The sequence below is a fragment of the Rhopalosiphum padi genome, chromosome 2 (assembly GCF_020882245.1).
Source record: "Rhopalosiphum padi isolate XX-2018 chromosome 2, ASM2088224v1, whole genome shotgun sequence".
In the NCBI taxonomy this organism is placed as follows: Eukaryota; Metazoa; Arthropoda; class Insecta; order Hemiptera; family Aphididae; genus Rhopalosiphum; species Rhopalosiphum padi.
In genome coordinates, this window is record NC_083598.1 from 66033980 (window position 1) to 66053373 (window position 19394).

Genomic DNA, 19394 nt, shown 5'->3' on the forward strand with positions numbered 1-19394 from the left:
TAAAATTTTAGAAAGGAAGTATTTTCAAAAACATTAATGGTTTTTAAAAATAATGATAATTTAATATAATAATAATATATCGTCCACAAATATAATATAAAAATTGTGTAGGTAAGTACTTAATTATATTACTTAAAGATATTGATTTGATTTAGAATCATCTAAAAAATTTGTATAAAATATAAATTATAATATAGTATAATAGTATAAAACATTATATAAAAAAAAAAAATAATAAAAACTAGGTAATTAGATTTTTTAAGAAATGATGAAAATAATATGGTTCGGCAAAAACCATATATTATTATCATTTAACTACTTTTTTATACTTTTAAACTTTTTCTATGTAATAAAAAAAATAATAGTTAAAATATTTTTTTTTCGAAGGAGTAAATCGGTGTAACATATTAAATATTAATGTTGTATTAATGTACCTATATTAATTATTATTAAACATTAGTTTGGGTCAGTTCTTTGAACTAACACCAATACACTATACATCAGCTAACCACCCTTCGTCGGTTATGCTAATTTTCAACGGTATAATTATTACGAACAACTTCGAAATTCTAACCCCAATTTAAACGCATATAGTGATTTAAATCGCACAATACAAGTGCTCACGAAACAACTACTTTATTGTCGGTTCGACTTCCAGTAATATTAAGCGCATTCCGCAGGTAGACATTTTATGCAATTTATTTATCTGCAATAAATTATTAAATTCTTATGGAAATGTTTGCAAAAACAAACAGGAATATAACCGAAATTTTTTTTTTTTTTAAAGCGCTTATATTTAATGCGTATGTAAGAATAATAAAAGAGAATATTTATAATGTTTGGATCACTTTTTTACATTGCACACACACACACACACACACGTATATAATATACATTTATTTTTATTTTTTTATTATTATTCCTCCCGACGTAGTTCGGGTTGCTAAAATATTGATTGTCGGATAGTTGCTCGGCTCCGCTGCTGAGGACCGAGCGGTGGCGGCGAGAGTGAGTGTAGGACGCTTTTTTTAAGCAACCTTCTCCTATACAAAAACGCATACACGCGCACAATAGTACGTCGCAGGCGCACACAGGGTTCGTCTGGGACATACATTTGGCAACGCCGCTGGGTTGTTCGGCGGCGTCGCTCCCTCTAGCGCGCGCCGTACGATCGTCTCGTCGCCGTCGTCGTCTCGCGCGCCGGTGGTATTTCATTTGGTTTTTTTACATTTCATTTTTCTGTCCCGTCTTTGCCGCTCGCCACCGCCTCCGCGTGCACCGCTCATTCCGGTTCTCTATGGCGGAGGAGCGCGCGCGCGCGCGCGCTTGCCGGGTTTTTTTCCGTCGCCCCTTACCACCGCGCCCCGCCCCCTCGTCGCCACCGACGTTTATTACGTACGCCGTCGGCCAGTCGCACACGCACCGTCGTCTCCCCCGAATGTACTGTAGCCACCGCCGCCGCCGGTGTTTACTGTACGGTGTCGTTCACGAGCGTGTGTTGTATTATCGTCAGACACCGCCGCGGAGCTTTACGAGTCTCTGACGACGCGCCTCCGGGTAATCGCGATTATTATTTATTTAATTTTAAAATTTTATACTTCTATCCCGTACAGGTCGCGCGCCCTGTCGTCTTATCAGTAGTAGTAAAAAACAAAAAAAATATAATAAACGATAATTATATAATAAGATTGATTCGTGAAAACAAATATTTGTATTTTGTGACTTGTTGTATATCCTTGGTTCACCGTAGAGTACTCGTCCCGAGTCATGAGCACCACCAACGTCCACGGGATTACCGAACACATTGCTACACGGTAATATCGATAATATGCACACGTAATAATTATAATTATAATAATATGTCCATTGTACATCTGACGTTGATCTCTGCGAGGTGGCGCGTATGGAAATTCAAAATTTGTTTCGTCCGCATAGCAAATCACGATATGAATTTTTATTTTATTTTTTAAATTCCCGTACGCAGTGTGTACATTATATACGTTATCACCGTACGGGGCTGCACTGCGCGCGCGCCGTTTTCCCTCGCAACTCACAGGCCACAGGCCAGCAGCTGCTATCAAGTATCAACATTCAACACTGACAAGTGACAACAGTCGGTTAACGAGCTTAAAACTTCGTGTTTTATCACTGGTTTTTTCAATATATATAATTACGCGTCGATAATTCAAAATTTCAATAATTGTTATAAAATTACTTTCGGATTGGTTTTTTTTTTTATTTGTAAGGCGCGCGTGATATTTTCTAGCAGGCGTCGGTGAAATGGACCCAGACGGTGGTGTCAACAAGATGGAGTGTGACGATGATTCGTTTTTCGTCCAGAAAATGAGAAGACTCAGTTTTGATGCTGATAGAGCGATCCCAGCATTGGTCATTGCCAGTGCACCATCGCCGCCTGACAGTCGCCGGTCATTTTCACCCGAGATCGGTGTCGACTCTTCGACACCCTTCCTCAAACCACGGGCCCTGCACAAGGTGCGCCTCAGGGGCCAATCACCGTCGAGCGACACCAGCAGTGAATCTACGCGTTCTAACAAATTTCGATTGTCTGTCAATCCTTTCACTCCAACTGGCATTGAAATACTAAAAAACAAACATAAGAAAAGACTGTGTTCAGCTAAACAGAACATTAGTTTCTCTAGTTCTGAAGATCATTCAAGTCATGACAGCAATAGTAGTCTATCCACTCCTCCTGACAATAAAACGTCGTCTCCAGTAGATCCTTCTATCAGAGATCTTATGAATGAAGGCGAAGTGACAAATGTCAGTATATATGATTTGCAGACTTCTCGTTTCAACGAAGAGTTCAGAATGGATGATTTTATCGCTACTGGTGCATTTGGTGAGGTATACAAGTGTACAAATCTATTAGATGGAATCACATATGCTATTAAAAAGACAAAAAAGACAATTTACAAAAGCCAAGAATACTTTATCCGTAAAGAAGTTTATGCCCACTCAGTAATTGGACGTCATCCAAACATAGTTTCGTATTTTACAGCTTGGCATGAGAGAGGCCATATTTATATTCAAACAGAGTTTTGTAACGATGGTACGCTGGAACGAATGATTCATGAATCTGACCATGTATTTTGTGATAGTGCTTTAAGACGATTATTGTGCCATGTATGCAAAGGTCTAGCTCATATTCATTCTAAAAAGCTTGCACATTTAGACATTAAAGCTGCCAATATATTAATATGTCGTACTGATGGTGCATTGTGGTTTGCTGAAGATCTAGATGATGATGAAACAATTGACAAAGATATTGTGTATAAGATTGGAGACTTTGGTCATACAATATGTGTTGAAGATGTCCGGACTATTGAAGATGGAGATTGTCGGTATTTACCTAAAGAACTATTACGTGATGATTATTCTCAATTACAGAAAGCTGATGTATTTTCAACTGCGCTTACTGTATATGAGGCAGCAACTAAAAAAGATTTACCCAAAAATGGACCAGAATGGCACCGTTTAAGGGATGGTGAATTTTCATTGCCTCAAACTCCAGTTTTTAGTACTGGTCTTGAGAAAATGCTTAAAAAAATGGTTGACTTGAATCCTAATAATAGACCAAATGCTTCTACAGTGGTTAATCTTTTGCTTGATAGAGGAATGGCAGCTGTAAAACAACAACAAGACGAAATGGAAGTATGGAAGTTGAGTTCTAAATTCCTGGCACCTTGTTACTCTGTTGAAACACAAACACCATCAAGAACAACAATTGGACAGAGAAGATATGAACATTCAAAACTGTATCGAACAAGAAAAGAACGAATTAAACGATTGGTTGGTAGAAAAATGAGCAGATCGTGTAGTACTCCTAATGTTTAACTATAAGCCATAATTTAATTAATATTAATTAATTAAATTTATCATAAGTATTTGTTTTTTATTCTGTCTTTAATTGAAGAAGTTATTTCAATAGCATTGGCAAGTATTGTAATAATGATTTAAGTATTAATTGCTCCCTTTACATTTTTTTTTTTTTTATATAATTTTTATAGCATTATTGTATTTTATAACTCTGTGATAAGACGTGAAAATTATTTTCAAATGTATTAAGTACCTTATTAGTAATTATTTAAAAATTAGAAGTCCCAAAAACTAAAAGGATTTTAATGCCTAAAAATATTTATAATGTATTGTCAATTTATAATTTAATTACAACTTATTTATCAATTATCTTTATTTTTATTTGCAAGTATAAGTTAATTGTAAGATGGACAATTTAGTTAAAATTTTTGTTAAAAAAAAATAGTAATAAGTACTTATTTATTATTATTATTTGTTAATATATTTTCTTGTTCTAAATGTGATTTTGTTTTTTCTTAGCTGTGTATGTTGGTATATTTGTATATAAATTATATAGGTACTTTTACAAAATATAAAATTACCTTTATCTATATCTTGTTAGTTTTTTTAATGTAGCTGTGTAATTATTTAATTAATATTTTGTTTTACCTATTAAATTAAAAATAACAATTTCTCTAAAACATTGCTCAAACCATATTTAAAAAATATTATTAATAAAATTTAAATTATATGGTAAAATATATTTAATATGTGTATATAAAAATTTTACCAAAATATTGAAATATATAAATCTAATGTAAATCTAAAATGTGCATAACTTTTTATCATATAGTTATTGGTTTTTATATTACATTGATTGGAAAATTTAAAAAGAAATAAACATTTGATATCTAAGTAAGTTTACATAAATAAATAAATAAATTTCATAAATTAGAAAATAAAATTTAAGTTAAATTTGTTTTCAAGTGTTTATTTAGTTTATTAAATCTATATTTATGCTAGTAATTAACGATAAAATAAGAAGTATTTTGAAACAAAGCTTCCCAGTTAAATAATTATTAGAACAAATTATTACTTTTTTAAATTAAATGTTTAAAAAAATTATTCAAACGGAATCACTGAATTACACACTTTCCTAAGCGGTAGAAATATTTATCAAACTATACTTACATGGTTAATAGGTTAGCACAGTATGCACAATTATTTTCTATTTTGAAACAGCAAGGAAGACTATATTTAACCGTTACTACTGAAAATATAGTAACTATCTTGTATAATGTTTAAAAAAAAATACATTTTACGGTATTCTTAGTGATAATCGAATCTCTAAAACAAATATTTCATAACTTATATTTACAATATATATAATATATAAATGATTAACTGTATTATGACTTTATTCATGTTCTTCCTTTATTTTTGCAAATAAATGTAATAAATATGTATGTATTTTATCCAAACACCACAGATATATTTTACTAAATAGGTATGCCACTGATGCCCTTGTAAATTTGTAATTTTTCAATATCAAACCAAATGTTTTTAATAATAAGATAACTATTATTTATATTTTTAATAATAATATAAAACTAATAATTAATTACTATTTTATCTTTTAGTGTACTGTAAATATACTATAAGGTTTATTATTTATTACTAGCCATGAGTTATAAGTATATAACAATATTTCATTATCAAAATCTTTTTGTTGAAATTATTAAAACATTTTTGTAAATTTGGTATTATAGTTGTTGTTTTTAATTTGTTTAGGAAGTGATGAAGGGGATATTATGGCAATCAATTTCTCAGCATCATTTGCAGCATGTCTGGCAGCAGGCCTCAAAGTTCCTCGGAATTTTATGTACTGCATTGCCCAAGGTAAATAAAATACTACTCATTTAAATTGATTTTTAAGTATTAGTTAACTAATTTATGTATTTATTTTTTATTATTTGTAAGATAAATACTGTAAAGTATTTTGTTACTCATTTCGCTGTGTAATTTTTTAAGTATTGTATTTGTTAGGATGAATGTAAGTTCCTACACAAAATATAGCAAGTAAAAATCACCTATGAGTATGAATAACAATAATACTCCTAAAACCTATATATGTACAATTTAAGAATTTAAGATAATAAATATAGGTACCTACTGGACTATAGCCTATAACACTACAGTGTACTACATATAAGTACTATATTTTAAAATTTAAAATTGTAATGTATCACTCATGCATAATGTATTTTATTTGAATGATATCTATAAGTATCTACTTAAGACATTTTTATTAATTTATAATTAACTTTGTTAAAACTAATAAACTAATAAAAATGACCTTACATAAATATAATATAGATATTACCTATTTATATTTTATATGACTATATCATGCATATAGTGATTAATTTAGTTCAATTTATATTAAGATAAAGTACCTACATAAAATATTTAAAAATTAAAAAATATTATTAGACTATGTTCAAAAGTAGGTAGTTCCTATTATACTACCTGTGATTATATAATTACTTGTTATTGTATATATATACTTAACTGTACATGTACAATATAGGTACCTGAAATTTGAATCATAGAGTAATTACTATTTACTCTATGTACTCTATGATAAATATGCTATTATACATTAAGTATGTACCATTGACAATTGGTATTGACCATGTCAATGGTATGTACAGTCGTACAGATTCTAGGTTTTTGGAAAGAAGGGATGTTGCTTTTAACTGAACTACTACAAAATACTAAAATATCTGGAATTCAATCAAGGATTATAGAAAATCTTGGGCTTTAATAACTTAAACTTTAATTTGGTTTTTATTATCTACAGATTCTACTGGTAACAATTTAATTTTCCTCTATTTGTAATTTGAGTTATTCATATATAAAATAAAAATCGAATTTAAAATTAATGTAGTTATAACTTATAAGTCAAGTACTTCAGTATTAGTCTATAAGTATTTCAATTTAAAGTGGAATATAGGTAGTGGTATTGTTAATCTTCACATAATGTTAGTATTTGTTTATGAGTATTAACTAAAGCAGAGTGCTCAATGCTCATATATAAGTATTAAATACCTACTAATAAGCAATAAGGTTTTAACTATAACTAGTATTAACTAATTAATTATCTGTTGAAAATTCTAGAAATTTATTATACATCGAAATTTTTAGAAATATGCTTCTTGAGTTTCTTCAGAATATGAAATTAAAAATTATAATGACATTCAACATGTATGAAACTTAAAAAAGGTAGGTAATTTTATAACGCTTTGCTGTACAGTATCGAATGAATCACTATTATAACACCATTAACACCTATAATATTGTATTCGTGTATTAAATTTAAATTTAAATTCAATAATCATATTGTATACGAAAAACAATTCTGATAGGAAACGGTATATCAGGCATCAGCCTATATCACCAATCGATTTTTTTTTTATGTAGCTATTAAAGTAATTTATAATACTTATAGTATTTTAGTAATATGATATAATTTTTTCCGAAAATATTGTATTTTTTATATTATTAGTATTTAATTATTTTAACAATATATATTTATTATTAATTATACCATAGGTAATGTCATTTTTTATCATCTATAACTTTTCGTAAAGTAAAAGAGCAAAAAAGGTGAAGTTTGGGAACCTCTGATCTACGACACTACTTCTGTATTTGGTCTTATAAATTACAATATGTTGGTAAAATGGTAAGTTTAGTGTTTAGTGCAGCTTACCTTAAACAACTTAATTTTCACATTTGTAATTCTGTATATTTTATATTAGATGCTGTAATCCCTCAAATCTATGTATGTTATACACCAATGTAAAAATTCAGTTTTGTAGGTACATTACTAATAATTATTAGCCATGAATCATGATGTAGGTAAATAATATTGAAATTTAAAATACATAATATTAATATTAGTTATTGACTTATTGCTATATTAGCCACTTATTTTCGATTAGAGGGGAGCGATTAATGTATTCAGAAATCAGTAATGGTTGTACAATAATGTCTGATGGACTGATGATGTATTTTTGTTTCTGTCGGTACCTTTAGGAGTAGTAAAATGTAAACATGATGCTTCAATCGTTCAATCATTTACTGATTTACTCTATAGGTAGATTCTCGTACTAGTGGTACCATTAAAAATAATTGGTTATTTGTAAAACAAAAAGCTTGATAATTTAGTACCTGTAACGTTTCTCATAAGCTGTTATTAAGGCTATTTAAAAATATTGAATACGCATATTATTATGTATATTATATATATATTTATACACAATGAAAGTTCAAAATTGGATAATTAAACGAAAAATAACAATCTCTCCTTTTAACTAATTTAGTTATTATATTTTAGTAATTCAAAAAGTAGGTCTAAATCATACTGTTGTAGGAACTATTGACACATTTTTCCATTAAATAAGTAATATAAATTAATTATAAAAAGTTTGCAAAGGCTATTGTCTATTACACCATCTCTGTTTAGAATCACTTAGGTATACATGCAATGACTTATTATTGGATTCAAATTTAGCATATCTATTACAGCGAATAATCTGAGTAATCAATTACTTACTACTTACTCAGTAACAGTAACTACAGAAACACTCGAAATCTATACATATTACGGCAAAGCACCTTCCCTTTTTAATTTTTCGTACAAAGATTAGAATAAACAATACAAATAGGTAACTGGATTAGAAAGATGCGTAGTATTTCGTACCCAGCGGCGAATCTATAAATATTTTTTAACTTTTTAAGACATTTCATATATTTTCAATAAATTAATTATAAATTATATGAATAAAATATATGAATAAAGTTTCAACACCTACTGCCCGACTAATCACTAATATAGGTATTTGTTTAATTTTTTTTTAAATATCTATAAATAAATTAAAAATAAACATATCTAAATTTATGTGTAGTCCATTAACAGGGGGAGGTCAAACCACCACCACTATGCGTACCTACCAATTAAAATTATAAATATAAAGTACTGATGAATAGTCAGTTGACTTTTATATATAATTGATTATAGTATTAATTACTAATAAGTTCGAGTATTAAGTAATACTGTTAAAAATTTACAGTTTTAACTTTTAAAGTTTTAACTGAACTATTGAAATTGATTTATCAACTATGGCCTATAGGTCTATAGCTAGACTAGAGTATAAAAAATAGACTATAGAATTGTAAACTGTAGAGTTAGTAATAGAATTAAGACAATCTACAACAGTGTGGCCAGGATAAGTAGGTTGAAAGTTCGGAAAAATATCGTAGAATGTTCGATTTAATGAAAAGTTCATACCTTGAAACATAATAATTTGTATTTTTGTCTAAGCCATAGGATATAATATTATTTAATATGGATATTTATGTGATCTAAATAGCTGCTGGATACCGCGATTTTGCTATACAGCTGATGACATACTCTATTTACTTCTTTTTTTGAACGATAACCATTGATTATATTGTACATTATTTTTATGTAGATAATAAATACGAACAATTTAAATTTAAAATTGTAATATTTAGAAATTATAGAAGTAATTTTCATTATTTTTTAATTTGTTAATATGAACTTATAAGTTTTTGTTTATATTCGTACAAATAGTAAATACGAACCCCTGGTCAGCATAAATAAACAATAACAAGATAGCCGCCCGGCCGCGGTACCGGCTTTTACGTCTGGTGCTGCTATCTAAAGGTGCCCGAGACCATATGTTAAAACGGCAACGTTGTATTCATACTACGTAGAACAGGAAACAGAGAAGAAATAAGAAAAAAAATCCAATATTTTGTGATAAAAAAATGTGCTTTTTATCAGTTATTTAGTATTTTTTTCGACTGCACGTTTCCGTTTTTTTCGAGGTTTATTTTCCTATTTATTAAATTTAATCGTCAATAGAAAATCACTGTATGTACGGTGTCGTGAGTCCACTAGTCAGACACCTTTATGTTATTTTCTTAACTTAATGTATATGACCAATGATCATCAATTCGCAGGAAACACCCAAACCTGATGAAGGTATTTTAAACAATCGAGTGGGAAGGTTCAGCGTGACTAATTTGATTGATCTGCTGACTGTTGTGGTGATTCATTGAAACGCCCATACCCGGTTTTGAATGTGTATTTTTCTTTTACAGAGAATGGTGCTCCATATGTTATATACAACAAAGATGGCCACCATCAACAAGGGCCGAACAGCAGTAACGGTCAATGGGGTCCAGGGCCTTCACAAAACGGTTATCCAGCTCTTGTATCATCTCAACACGAACCAGCTGAACAATCAACTGAACAAGCATCTCAATCAACGATTGCTTCACCTATACCATCACCATACCCTAATACCAATCATTCAATTCAAGGTATGTAAAAAATGTAATTTATTCAATACAAATATAACTTTATTTGAATATCTTGAATAGGTTCTGGAAATGGCGGAGAAGATGAAACACCACCAGAAGACAGTGTTGTTGAATCTGATCGAACCCAGCCAGGCCATTATGGTCCGGCCGACCCTTCCAACTACTATTCTGGTGTGAGAGGAGGCCCTCCACATATGTTGAGTCCATCAAGTTTTATGTCTTATTTAAAACAGCCTGGTGTCATGTTAACTCCGTTAAATCCAGCAGAAGCGTCTGGTGATTTTCCTAATATGCCAGACCTTATTCACCAACAACAAGAAGCATCGGGGAAAAAAGGTTCTGATCTGCGTCTATTCAAATGTCTTTCTTGTGGCAAAGATTTTAAACAAAAGGCTACACTAATGCAACATGAGCGAATTCATACTGATTCAAGACCATTTGTGTGCAGTGATTGTGGTAAACGGTTTCGTCAACAGTCTCATCTTACGCAGCATGTGCGTATACATGCTAATGAAAAACCATTTGTATGTGTTTACTGTGAGCGAACCTTCAGACAGCGAGCAATCCTTAACCAGCATCTACGGATTCATTCGGGTGAGAAACCGTACGGGTGTGGAGACTGCGGCAAGGCGTTTCGGCAGAAAGCCATCCTGAACCAGCATGTCCGCACTCACCAAGGCGAGCACTCTCATTCCTCGTTAAATAGTAGTGATTCCTCAAGTTCACCTCCGCCCTCGCAACTTCACAATAATTTAAACGCTTTTCTCAAGTCTTCAGCTGAAGCGTTTAGAATGAAATACTACCCGAACCTAAGCGATAGCGCGCAAGACGAACAACACTTGAACAACTCTAATTTTAGAAATGTTGCTTCTAGGTTGTTACAAAACAATCTTAAAGTTAAGCAGTTAAATTCTTCTACGTATTGTTCTTCATCTAACAGTCCCAAAACTTTTAACTTGTTAGATATACCTACAAAATCTTACCCTAGAACCATTGTTAGGACAAATATTGCTCATATCAGAAATGAAGAAGGTCTCCCCATGAGAGTTATAACTGATATTGAAAAAAAATAAATTCTGACCTGTGTTAGGTCAAGGATGATGTATGCAAAAAGTCCTAAATTAAATACTGTTTTCAGGATGGCTTGCAAAAAAAGTTTCTCTGCATCCGTATGATAATATATTATGCTATCTATTATTGCTGTTTACTAATACACGTTTTACTGCCTATTGTCACTATTTCTCAACATATTAACATTTTTTTTTAAATTAATCAAATGTTATGTGCTTTGTAAAGTATGGAGTGATATTCTAAACCACACCTGATTTGTTTTGATAAAATGATAAGTTAACTTTATCAACAACCTAAAAAATGTTTTTATTATTATAATTGTTTTTTTTTCAATATTTTTAAATATAATTTGTAACATTATATCTTGTAAATACAAAAAATGATATTAATTATTTTATGAATAATTAATATCTAGTATTATTTAGATTGTCTATTGAGAATTAATTATTATGTACAATAAACAATTTAAATTAAATAAAATTAAATATGGAAAATGATAACAATAGGCCTGAATATATTTTATTTTCAGTTAAACATAATTTTCCACTTATTGTTAGTATTATAATTTATTAAGTTATTCACTAACTTAATTAATATTTTTGTCTTATTTATGTTTTTTATTATTATTTTATCCTTATAATATATTAAATAGGTATATTTCCTTTTGTGTTAATCCTTTTAATGTGTATTGTTTTCAATGTAAAATAATATCCTAAATGGTTTTCCTTATATTTAATGTCGAGCACAACTTGAAAAACAAGAAACATAATTTATAAAACTGATTCATTGAAGTGATGAGTTTTAAAGGTATTATTGTGTTGTCTGTCTGGTGGCTTCAATCCGGTTCGGAGCGGCATGTTCTTTTGAATTAATTATGCTGCACATGGATTATTGGTAACAACGTCCAAGGAGAAAATGTCGCTCCGCTCAAGGAAGGTGAGATAAAGCTCCATTCAGCAACACAGGAGTTTTATGTCTATGAAATTTAAGTTAAATGAAGAATATAACATTTAAACCATTAAAACTGTGATATACTTTTATTTTCTTTAATAATAAGTAGACATAGAACTGTTGAATATTTTACATTGAACGAAACAATTTTTTTATGATATTTTAAATTTAATTTAGTATGGTTTAACTTGTAATTAAACGTTTTTGTGTTCGACAATCATATAAATCCTTCTTAAATTTGTTGAGTTTCTAATATTAATACTTTAATGTTTATTTTCAGTCCTAAAATCGTATTGAACATAAATCATATTTTTTTTAATAGGCATAAATGCGTAATCCTAATTTTTAAATTTAAAAGAAAAACCAAGATTTTCATTTTTATATATATTTTTAATTTTTCAGATGTGGGCCCACACTTAGTTTATAAAAATGGGCAACTTTGGCCACAAGATGTGCCATTGCCACAATCTAAAAGTGGACAATATGATTCAAATGATCCGTGTTTTTCTCCAGAAAATGCTCCTCAGTTCCCTGCATATTTTAAAGATGCCAAAGGTAACAAAAATTAATTGACTTATTATTATAAATTAATATATGTATTCCTCTTTAGGCGTTGTACATGAAATTTTTGGCCAGGCTGGTAAAAGTCTACCTGATGTAATCCAACATGGTCGCAGTGCTGGTATGCCACTTTATGTTCGTTGTCCAATTTGTAATAAAGAATTTAAACAGAAGTCTACTTTACTTCAGCATGGTTGCATTCATATAGAATCTCGACCTTACCCTTGTGTTGAGTGTGGTAAACGATTTCGACAACAATCACACCTCACCCAACATCTACGTATACATTCAAATGAAAAACCGTTTACTTGCATTTATTGTGGACGGAATTTCAGACAACGCACTATATTAAATCAACATTTACGTATACATACCGGTGAAAAACCATATAAATGTTTGCAATGCGGAAAGGATTTCAGGCAGAAAGCCATTCTTGATCAACACACAAGAACTCATCAAGGAGAAAGGCCATTTTGCTGTCCAATGCCAAATTGTCGTCGTCGGTTTGGTACTGAACAGGAAGTAAAACGTCACATTGATAACCATATGAACCCTCATGCTAATAAGCGTAGATCCGATAGTGGCAAACCAGGCAGACCACCACACTTAAATACTATACTCAACCAACCATCTGGCATAGTGAAACCTGAGTTGTACTTCCCTCAGTGTTATGGAATGCCTTCACCTTTTGCAAACCACCATCATCCCCAACAGAGTTTTGTGTCTTCTTCTCCGGTTAATCATGTTCCTCCACCTCCATCAGAATTTAAAGATGCAAGAACAGTAGTTAACAATACGACAGATTTTAAGTCACCTGCAAACCTAACAACTGCTGCACCAATAGCAGTTGTTCAATAAAATTTGAGTTAATTAAAGTGTACGGTTACTTGTCAATTATGGTTAGTACATAAAAGTGGTGAATGTGATATATTCTGAACCTTTTGAATGGATAATTGGTTATTTTTGTTAATGACAAAACAGATTTAGTCCATAAAACATTAGTTGTGGGAAGTTATTTGTCAAAAAGACTTAATTCCTTGCGTTACCATGTTGTTCTCTCTAAAATATTCTTAACTAATACATGTTACCAATAAAATATAACACATAATACTATGGTCATGTCTGTTGTATATAGTCTTAACAGATTTAAATTAATGACATATTTAAATATTTTTTCCTTAACATTTTTAATTTTGTTATAGAATTTTAATTTTTTGTTATTTTTCTTCATATTTTATGTTTTTTTTTTCGATAAACTAAAACCTTACCTTACACTTCAAAAATATGTCTTAATATCATTATTACCCTATTGGATAACTATTATTATAGTTTTAAATTTAAAGTTCAACTAAAAATATAAATTATCTGACTATTCAAATAACTTAATGTTGAAAGTCTATGTATAAATACTAAATAGATACTTATTTTTGTACTCTCATTGTTAATTCAATAGTCATTCTTATTGAAAAACTTAGGATAAAGGAAATTTTATTCACAATAATCATACTCCTGCTAATATTGTCTATGTTATAATTAAAATAATTAAGACTTTATTAGTCTATTCTTTTTTTCCAAAATTATTATATGTACTGTTTTGCTCATTAATTTAATAACCTAATGGAATTAGTAGACTTTGCTAACTATGCATGTATCTTTAAACCAAGAAAAATGTATGCTATTCAGTATGTTTTTTGTATGATCACATTTTTGTTTCCCCGTTTATAAGAATGTTTTGTACATATGATGAAAAAAATAGGTTAAACAGACATTAAAATGTACATATTATGAATGTATACGTTTAAGAGGTTATAATTTTTTTAAAAATAAGATTTTTTAATATTTATTATTTAAAATTAGAATAGCCCTACGATATATAGGGAAATTTATTTATTTTTTTTACCTACCAAATTGTTAAACCACAAGTTATAATGTGATTTGTCTGAAAAAATGCATATTATAATAAAAAATAAATTGTGTGCTATCATAATAGCAATATTGTATAATGTAATATTCTTGTGAATCTTTTATTTTTATATTCAGTTGTTTCAAATGTGACAACATAAAATATTTGTGATTCCAAAAAATGAAAATTATATTGTATAACCAATTAAAAATACAAATGAGCTTCTACAACAATTTTATCTTCCTTTCCTATACAAATTAATAATACAAATTTTAAATTTATCTTATAAATTTAAGTACTTACCTTAATAATTTAAAGGTTTAGATAAATCTAAAGTCAAGATAATATTATTTTTAAAGAACTAAATCTTTTTCAAAGAAGGTACATACAAGTATTTTATAAATAATTTATGCAATATTATTTTAATATTCTTTTATAATGTAGGTACATATATTAAGTAGGTACCTATTTAAGATTTATTTTTTTACATACGCATCATAGTTTACCATTATCAATTTAAAACATTTGCTATTCAGTTACCTATTTATTAGGTGAATAAAATTTAATATTCAATGCTTCAGAGATTTTACTATTGGGTTGTCTCTCTCATGTCTTTCATGTATATTTGTTTCCGTTCATAATTCATCTAATTTATCTATTATACTATTATTAATATAGAATGTTGGGACTAAAAAATATAATAATAATTGGGAATATTTCAAATATTTTATAGAACTAAACATGCAATTATATGGGAAATACATATTTTTATTCAACATACTCATTAACTCATACAATATTATGATGTATTCGGCTGTTTCAAAATTCAAAGTGTTCAAACTAGGTATATCATATTTGAGTATAAGGAACAATGAAACCTATACATGATTATTGATTAAGATTAATAATAATGTACTTATACTTTTTAATTGTTTAATTTTAATAAATTGTTAGCCTTTTTTTTAATACTTATAGCTTACCTATATGTTCTTGTATGAAGATGTTGAAAGTGAATTTAGAAGACTTAAAATTGAAATAATGCTCATAATTAACAAAAAAAAACATTTTTTTTTTATTAATATTAAAAGTAGGTATTTATCAAAGAGATCAGCTTAGCTGCCCTGAAAATATAAACTAAATAATTTTTGTTTTTTATAATTGAGTAAATAAATAAAATTAAAGCTATACTGCTATACAAATATATATATTATATAATATTAAATTATTATATAGGTATATGTATTTATATTTTATATTTTAATTTAACCAACACCCATCCTAAAGCTATTTTAGGTATTATGTTAGTAATTTGATTATGTAGGTATTATATGATAATAGTTTAGATAACTTAGTAATTATCATGTTTTAAAATTACTTTTGTGATTTTGTTATATTATGCAATTAATATTCAAAAGCAGAAATTGTTTGCTATTTATAGTAAATTGAATTATGTTATCGACCAATTATTATAAAATACAAAATATGTCTTACGTATATTTTTTGACACTGACAAAATATCACTTTCCACGGCACGATTTCGTGATAGAAATATAAAAGACATAACTGTGTGGGGATATTGGTTTACGGATGTGCCGTATGCTTTAAATTTTATGTTATTCAAACATTTAAGTTTAACAAATTTACATTTACTGGGTAACTTAGATCAAACGATAGATAATGGACACGGTGAAAACGAGTGTTGTCTTTAAAATTCTATCTGTATGCCATAACAGGAAAGTGGTAAGTTAGAAACTGGTGAACTGCTAATTAGGACAGTTCAGCTGCCTAAATCACGGGTAATGTACACACTATATGATATTAATATTGCAAATAGCGCGGACACGCCACACACTGCCTCGGAAACGGTAAATCGTCTATCATGTAATGCGTCTGCCGCCCGGCTGCGTTAACCGTATAAATCATGGGTAATTTAATATAATATCATTATATTATACAATTATTTATGCATTATGCAATTACTGATATACAATATACTCATAGATAATAATTCTTTATTATCAATGGATATAGTATTACAATATACGAATATACAGTAGGTATTACGGTAATAATAATAATTAAAACGTCTTAAAAAGTTTGTACCAACAACTTACTGTCTATAGCTATTGCCTATTAGCTAAAGTTAAGATAATTTTATCACAGAATATACGAAATGACTATCTCGTTGCAGTATTAGTAAGTGGTCATACTGAATCGTTGGTAGAAGTATTTCAAGTATTAAGTTGCTGTCGCGTGATTCCATCGGTAGACATGACAGCCATCGATCATCCAATTTCATAAATGCCATGGTTAAATAACTTTTTTATTCCATGCGGCATGTGTGTCACAACTGATCCAAAATGTAAAATATTGCTGACTTACAAATTTATTTAATATTTAGCATTTGCCCATACCCCATGGGAAGTGTCTTTTCATGACTTTCCTGCCGTCCACCGTCGGTAGACAGTTTATTTATTTTTTTGACTTTTATGACTGAACAGTTGAAGAAAATCATTCATAAACATTACGCAGATATTGGATGAACGGTTTGTAATTTTCCGTCGACAATAATTCGCTAACGACGTTCAGCTGCATTATAATTCGGCGGAAACGACACTAAAATTGTAATAAATAATTTAGAACTTTTGGCAACATTTTTTCGAAGACGACCGTAAGTATATTCCGTTTTTGATCGGGTTATGTAATTGTTAAATTATATAGGTACGCGTTTCCATCATGGATGTAATAATTTATTACGTTTTCGTAGTAAATTGGTTACTGCGGCACTATACGTTGATTGTTTGTAATATAACTTATGCTCACGGGATTCGGGTTGTTTCACTTAACCGGCTACACTCATTTTTTAATACAGTTTTTGTACGGATTTAGGCATTTTACACTGCATTCTTACAATAATTTTATTTTGTCCATGTAGGTACTATAGTATTTATAGGTACGGTACCTCTTAATTTTTTTTATCGTAGTAGATTTCAATTTTTAACACCAAATTATATTTTTAATTTTATAACTACAATAACCAGAATATTTGTCGAATGCATTAAAATCAAATGTTGAATAATCAATAAATAATTTTTTTTTTAAGAAATACCTATCATTATTTAAAGTTTAGGCGAGCATTTAAGATTTAACCGAGGCCAAGACTAGATTTGACGGAGTGTCTTAGGGCACTTGCCCCGGACAGCAGATATTTGAGGGGCATCCAGATCCGGATGCCTGAATACTATGAAAAATGTAAAATATTTTGACCCCCGGTTTAGGAAATTTATATAAAAATATATCACCTTCAAAAATAAATATTGATTTGTTTTGTATTAATATAATTTGGGGTTCAAAATTAATACGTCAAGGTCAAGATGTCACTTGAGTACTTGGAAACAAAATGATATTCGGGCATCCAGCGAATTCAAAATATATTAGGATATATCTAGATATAAACGTTTGAATAGGTAGTTATATGATTTACCAAACATTAAAATATTTTAGTCTAAAAATTATAGCAACAGCATAGAAGAAAATGATTACAAGGAAACAACCCAGCAAATGAATAAATTTTGTACTCATGCAGTGGCGTAGCCAAGGGAGCACAGGGATCATGTCCCCCACCTCATTGGCCGTATCATATATTATATAATAAAAACAAATAATCGTAAATTAATTAATTTTGGCTATGTACCGGTTTGGAGTTTAAATTAAAAAAAAATTTATTTATTGTTTATTAAAACACCGTGGATTGATAAGCGTGTCACATGCTAGCTGTATAATATCATATGCTGATATTGTGTGATGCTTAGATGTTAGATCATATACTTGTATGCGATTTAAGGTGTGACGAGTCGTTGAAAAGATTATAATTAATAATCTATAGATACCTATAACATTATAACCTTTTTATCCTTATTAACATTTTAAACGTATTTAAGAGCAACTATGACTGGAGAAAGATTAAATGGCTTAGCTCTTGCTAATATAAATAAAGATGATTTTTACTTTGAAGATATCGAAAAATACATTTTACTAGCTTTTATAAAGAGATCTCTAAGAATAAGGGTACAAACATTAGATTGGACAAAATAAAAATACTGTTTAAAATATTTGAAAAATTAAAAACACTGTTATTTGAATGTTATTTATTTAATTTTTTTGTTTTTTGGCACCTCCCCCTTGTAGAAATCCTGGCTACGCCACTGTACTCATATAATCATATATACTATACATAGATAGTATTGAGGTACCTAATATTATATTTAATATAAAATGATTAAACTAGTAAACGATAATTGAAAATAACACAACGAGATGTAGATTTCATGTAGATTTCCATAATAATTTAAATTTTAGTTACCAAATACTAATTTATTTATTTATTTCGATAAGATATTAAGATGTAGGTACTTAATTTGCTCGTGAGGCTCGAACCTAGGGCGGCAAATTAGTTATGTTATTTTATTTTTATTTAAAAAAAATTGAACCATTACTATTTTTCACTCCCCCCTCGACTATACCCGATTATCCATTACTCATTGATGTTAGCCTATTTAAACTACGATCCTTGGATAGTATTTAAAAAAAGGGGGTTGTAAACACTGAGCGTGCTTCATCAGGGCGCCGTGAAGGTTAATCCGGCACTAAAGCAATAACTAAGTATTGTTTGGTCTTG

At 29.4% G+C, this 19394-nt stretch overlaps 2 protein-coding genes across 5 annotated transcripts; both read left to right on the forward strand.

Annotated features, from left to right (window-relative positions):
* Window positions 1-1197: 1197 nt before the first annotated feature.
* LOC132923127 (zinc finger protein 12-like) lies at window positions 1198-14949 on the forward strand. Of its 4 annotated transcripts, none has more exons than XM_060986961.1 (6): window positions 1198-1557; window positions 5608-5715; window positions 10009-10230; window positions 10291-10908; window positions 12655-12807; window positions 12863-14949. In XM_060986961.1, the coding sequence occupies exons 2-6, from the start codon at window positions 5628-5630 to the stop codon at window positions 13669-13671; spliced, it is 1890 nt and encodes a 629-aa protein (XP_060842944.1). In that variant the 5' UTR covers window positions 1198-1557; window positions 5608-5627; the 3' UTR covers window positions 13672-14949. The 4 variants fall into 4 exon arrangements, with proteins under 4 accessions (XP_060842944.1, XP_060842943.1, XP_060842946.1 ...); XM_060986960.1 differs by having other exon boundaries at window positions 1199-1814; XM_060986963.1 differs by having other exon boundaries at window positions 1201-1814; window positions 10291-10824.
* Window positions 1821-4427, forward strand: LOC132923128 (wee1-like protein kinase). Its single transcript, XM_060986964.1, has one exon. The coding sequence runs from the start codon at window positions 2281-2283 to the stop codon at window positions 3853-3855; it is 1575 nt and encodes a 524-aa protein (XP_060842947.1). The 5' UTR covers window positions 1821-2280; the 3' UTR covers window positions 3856-4427.
* Window positions 14950-19394: the final 4445 nt, after the last annotated feature.

Bases quoted from the DNA above. Each gene is read 5' to 3' on its own strand.
- LOC132923128 (XM_060986964.1), top strand. From the start codon at position 2,281: ATGGACCCAGACGGTGGTGTCAACAAGATGGAGTGTGACGATGATTCG.
- LOC132923127 (XM_060986961.1), top strand. From the start codon at position 5,628: ATGGCAATCAATTTCTCAGCATCATTTGCAGCATGTCTGGCAGCAGGC. The intron at 10,909-12,654 runs GCGAGCACTCTC...TTAATTTTTCAG, and splicing joins GCATGTCCGCACTCACCAAG to ATGTGGGCCCACACTTAGTT. The intron at 12,808-12,862 runs GTAACAAAAATT...ATTCCTCTTTAG, and splicing joins ATATTTTAAAGATGCCAAAG to GCGTTGTACATGAAATTTTT.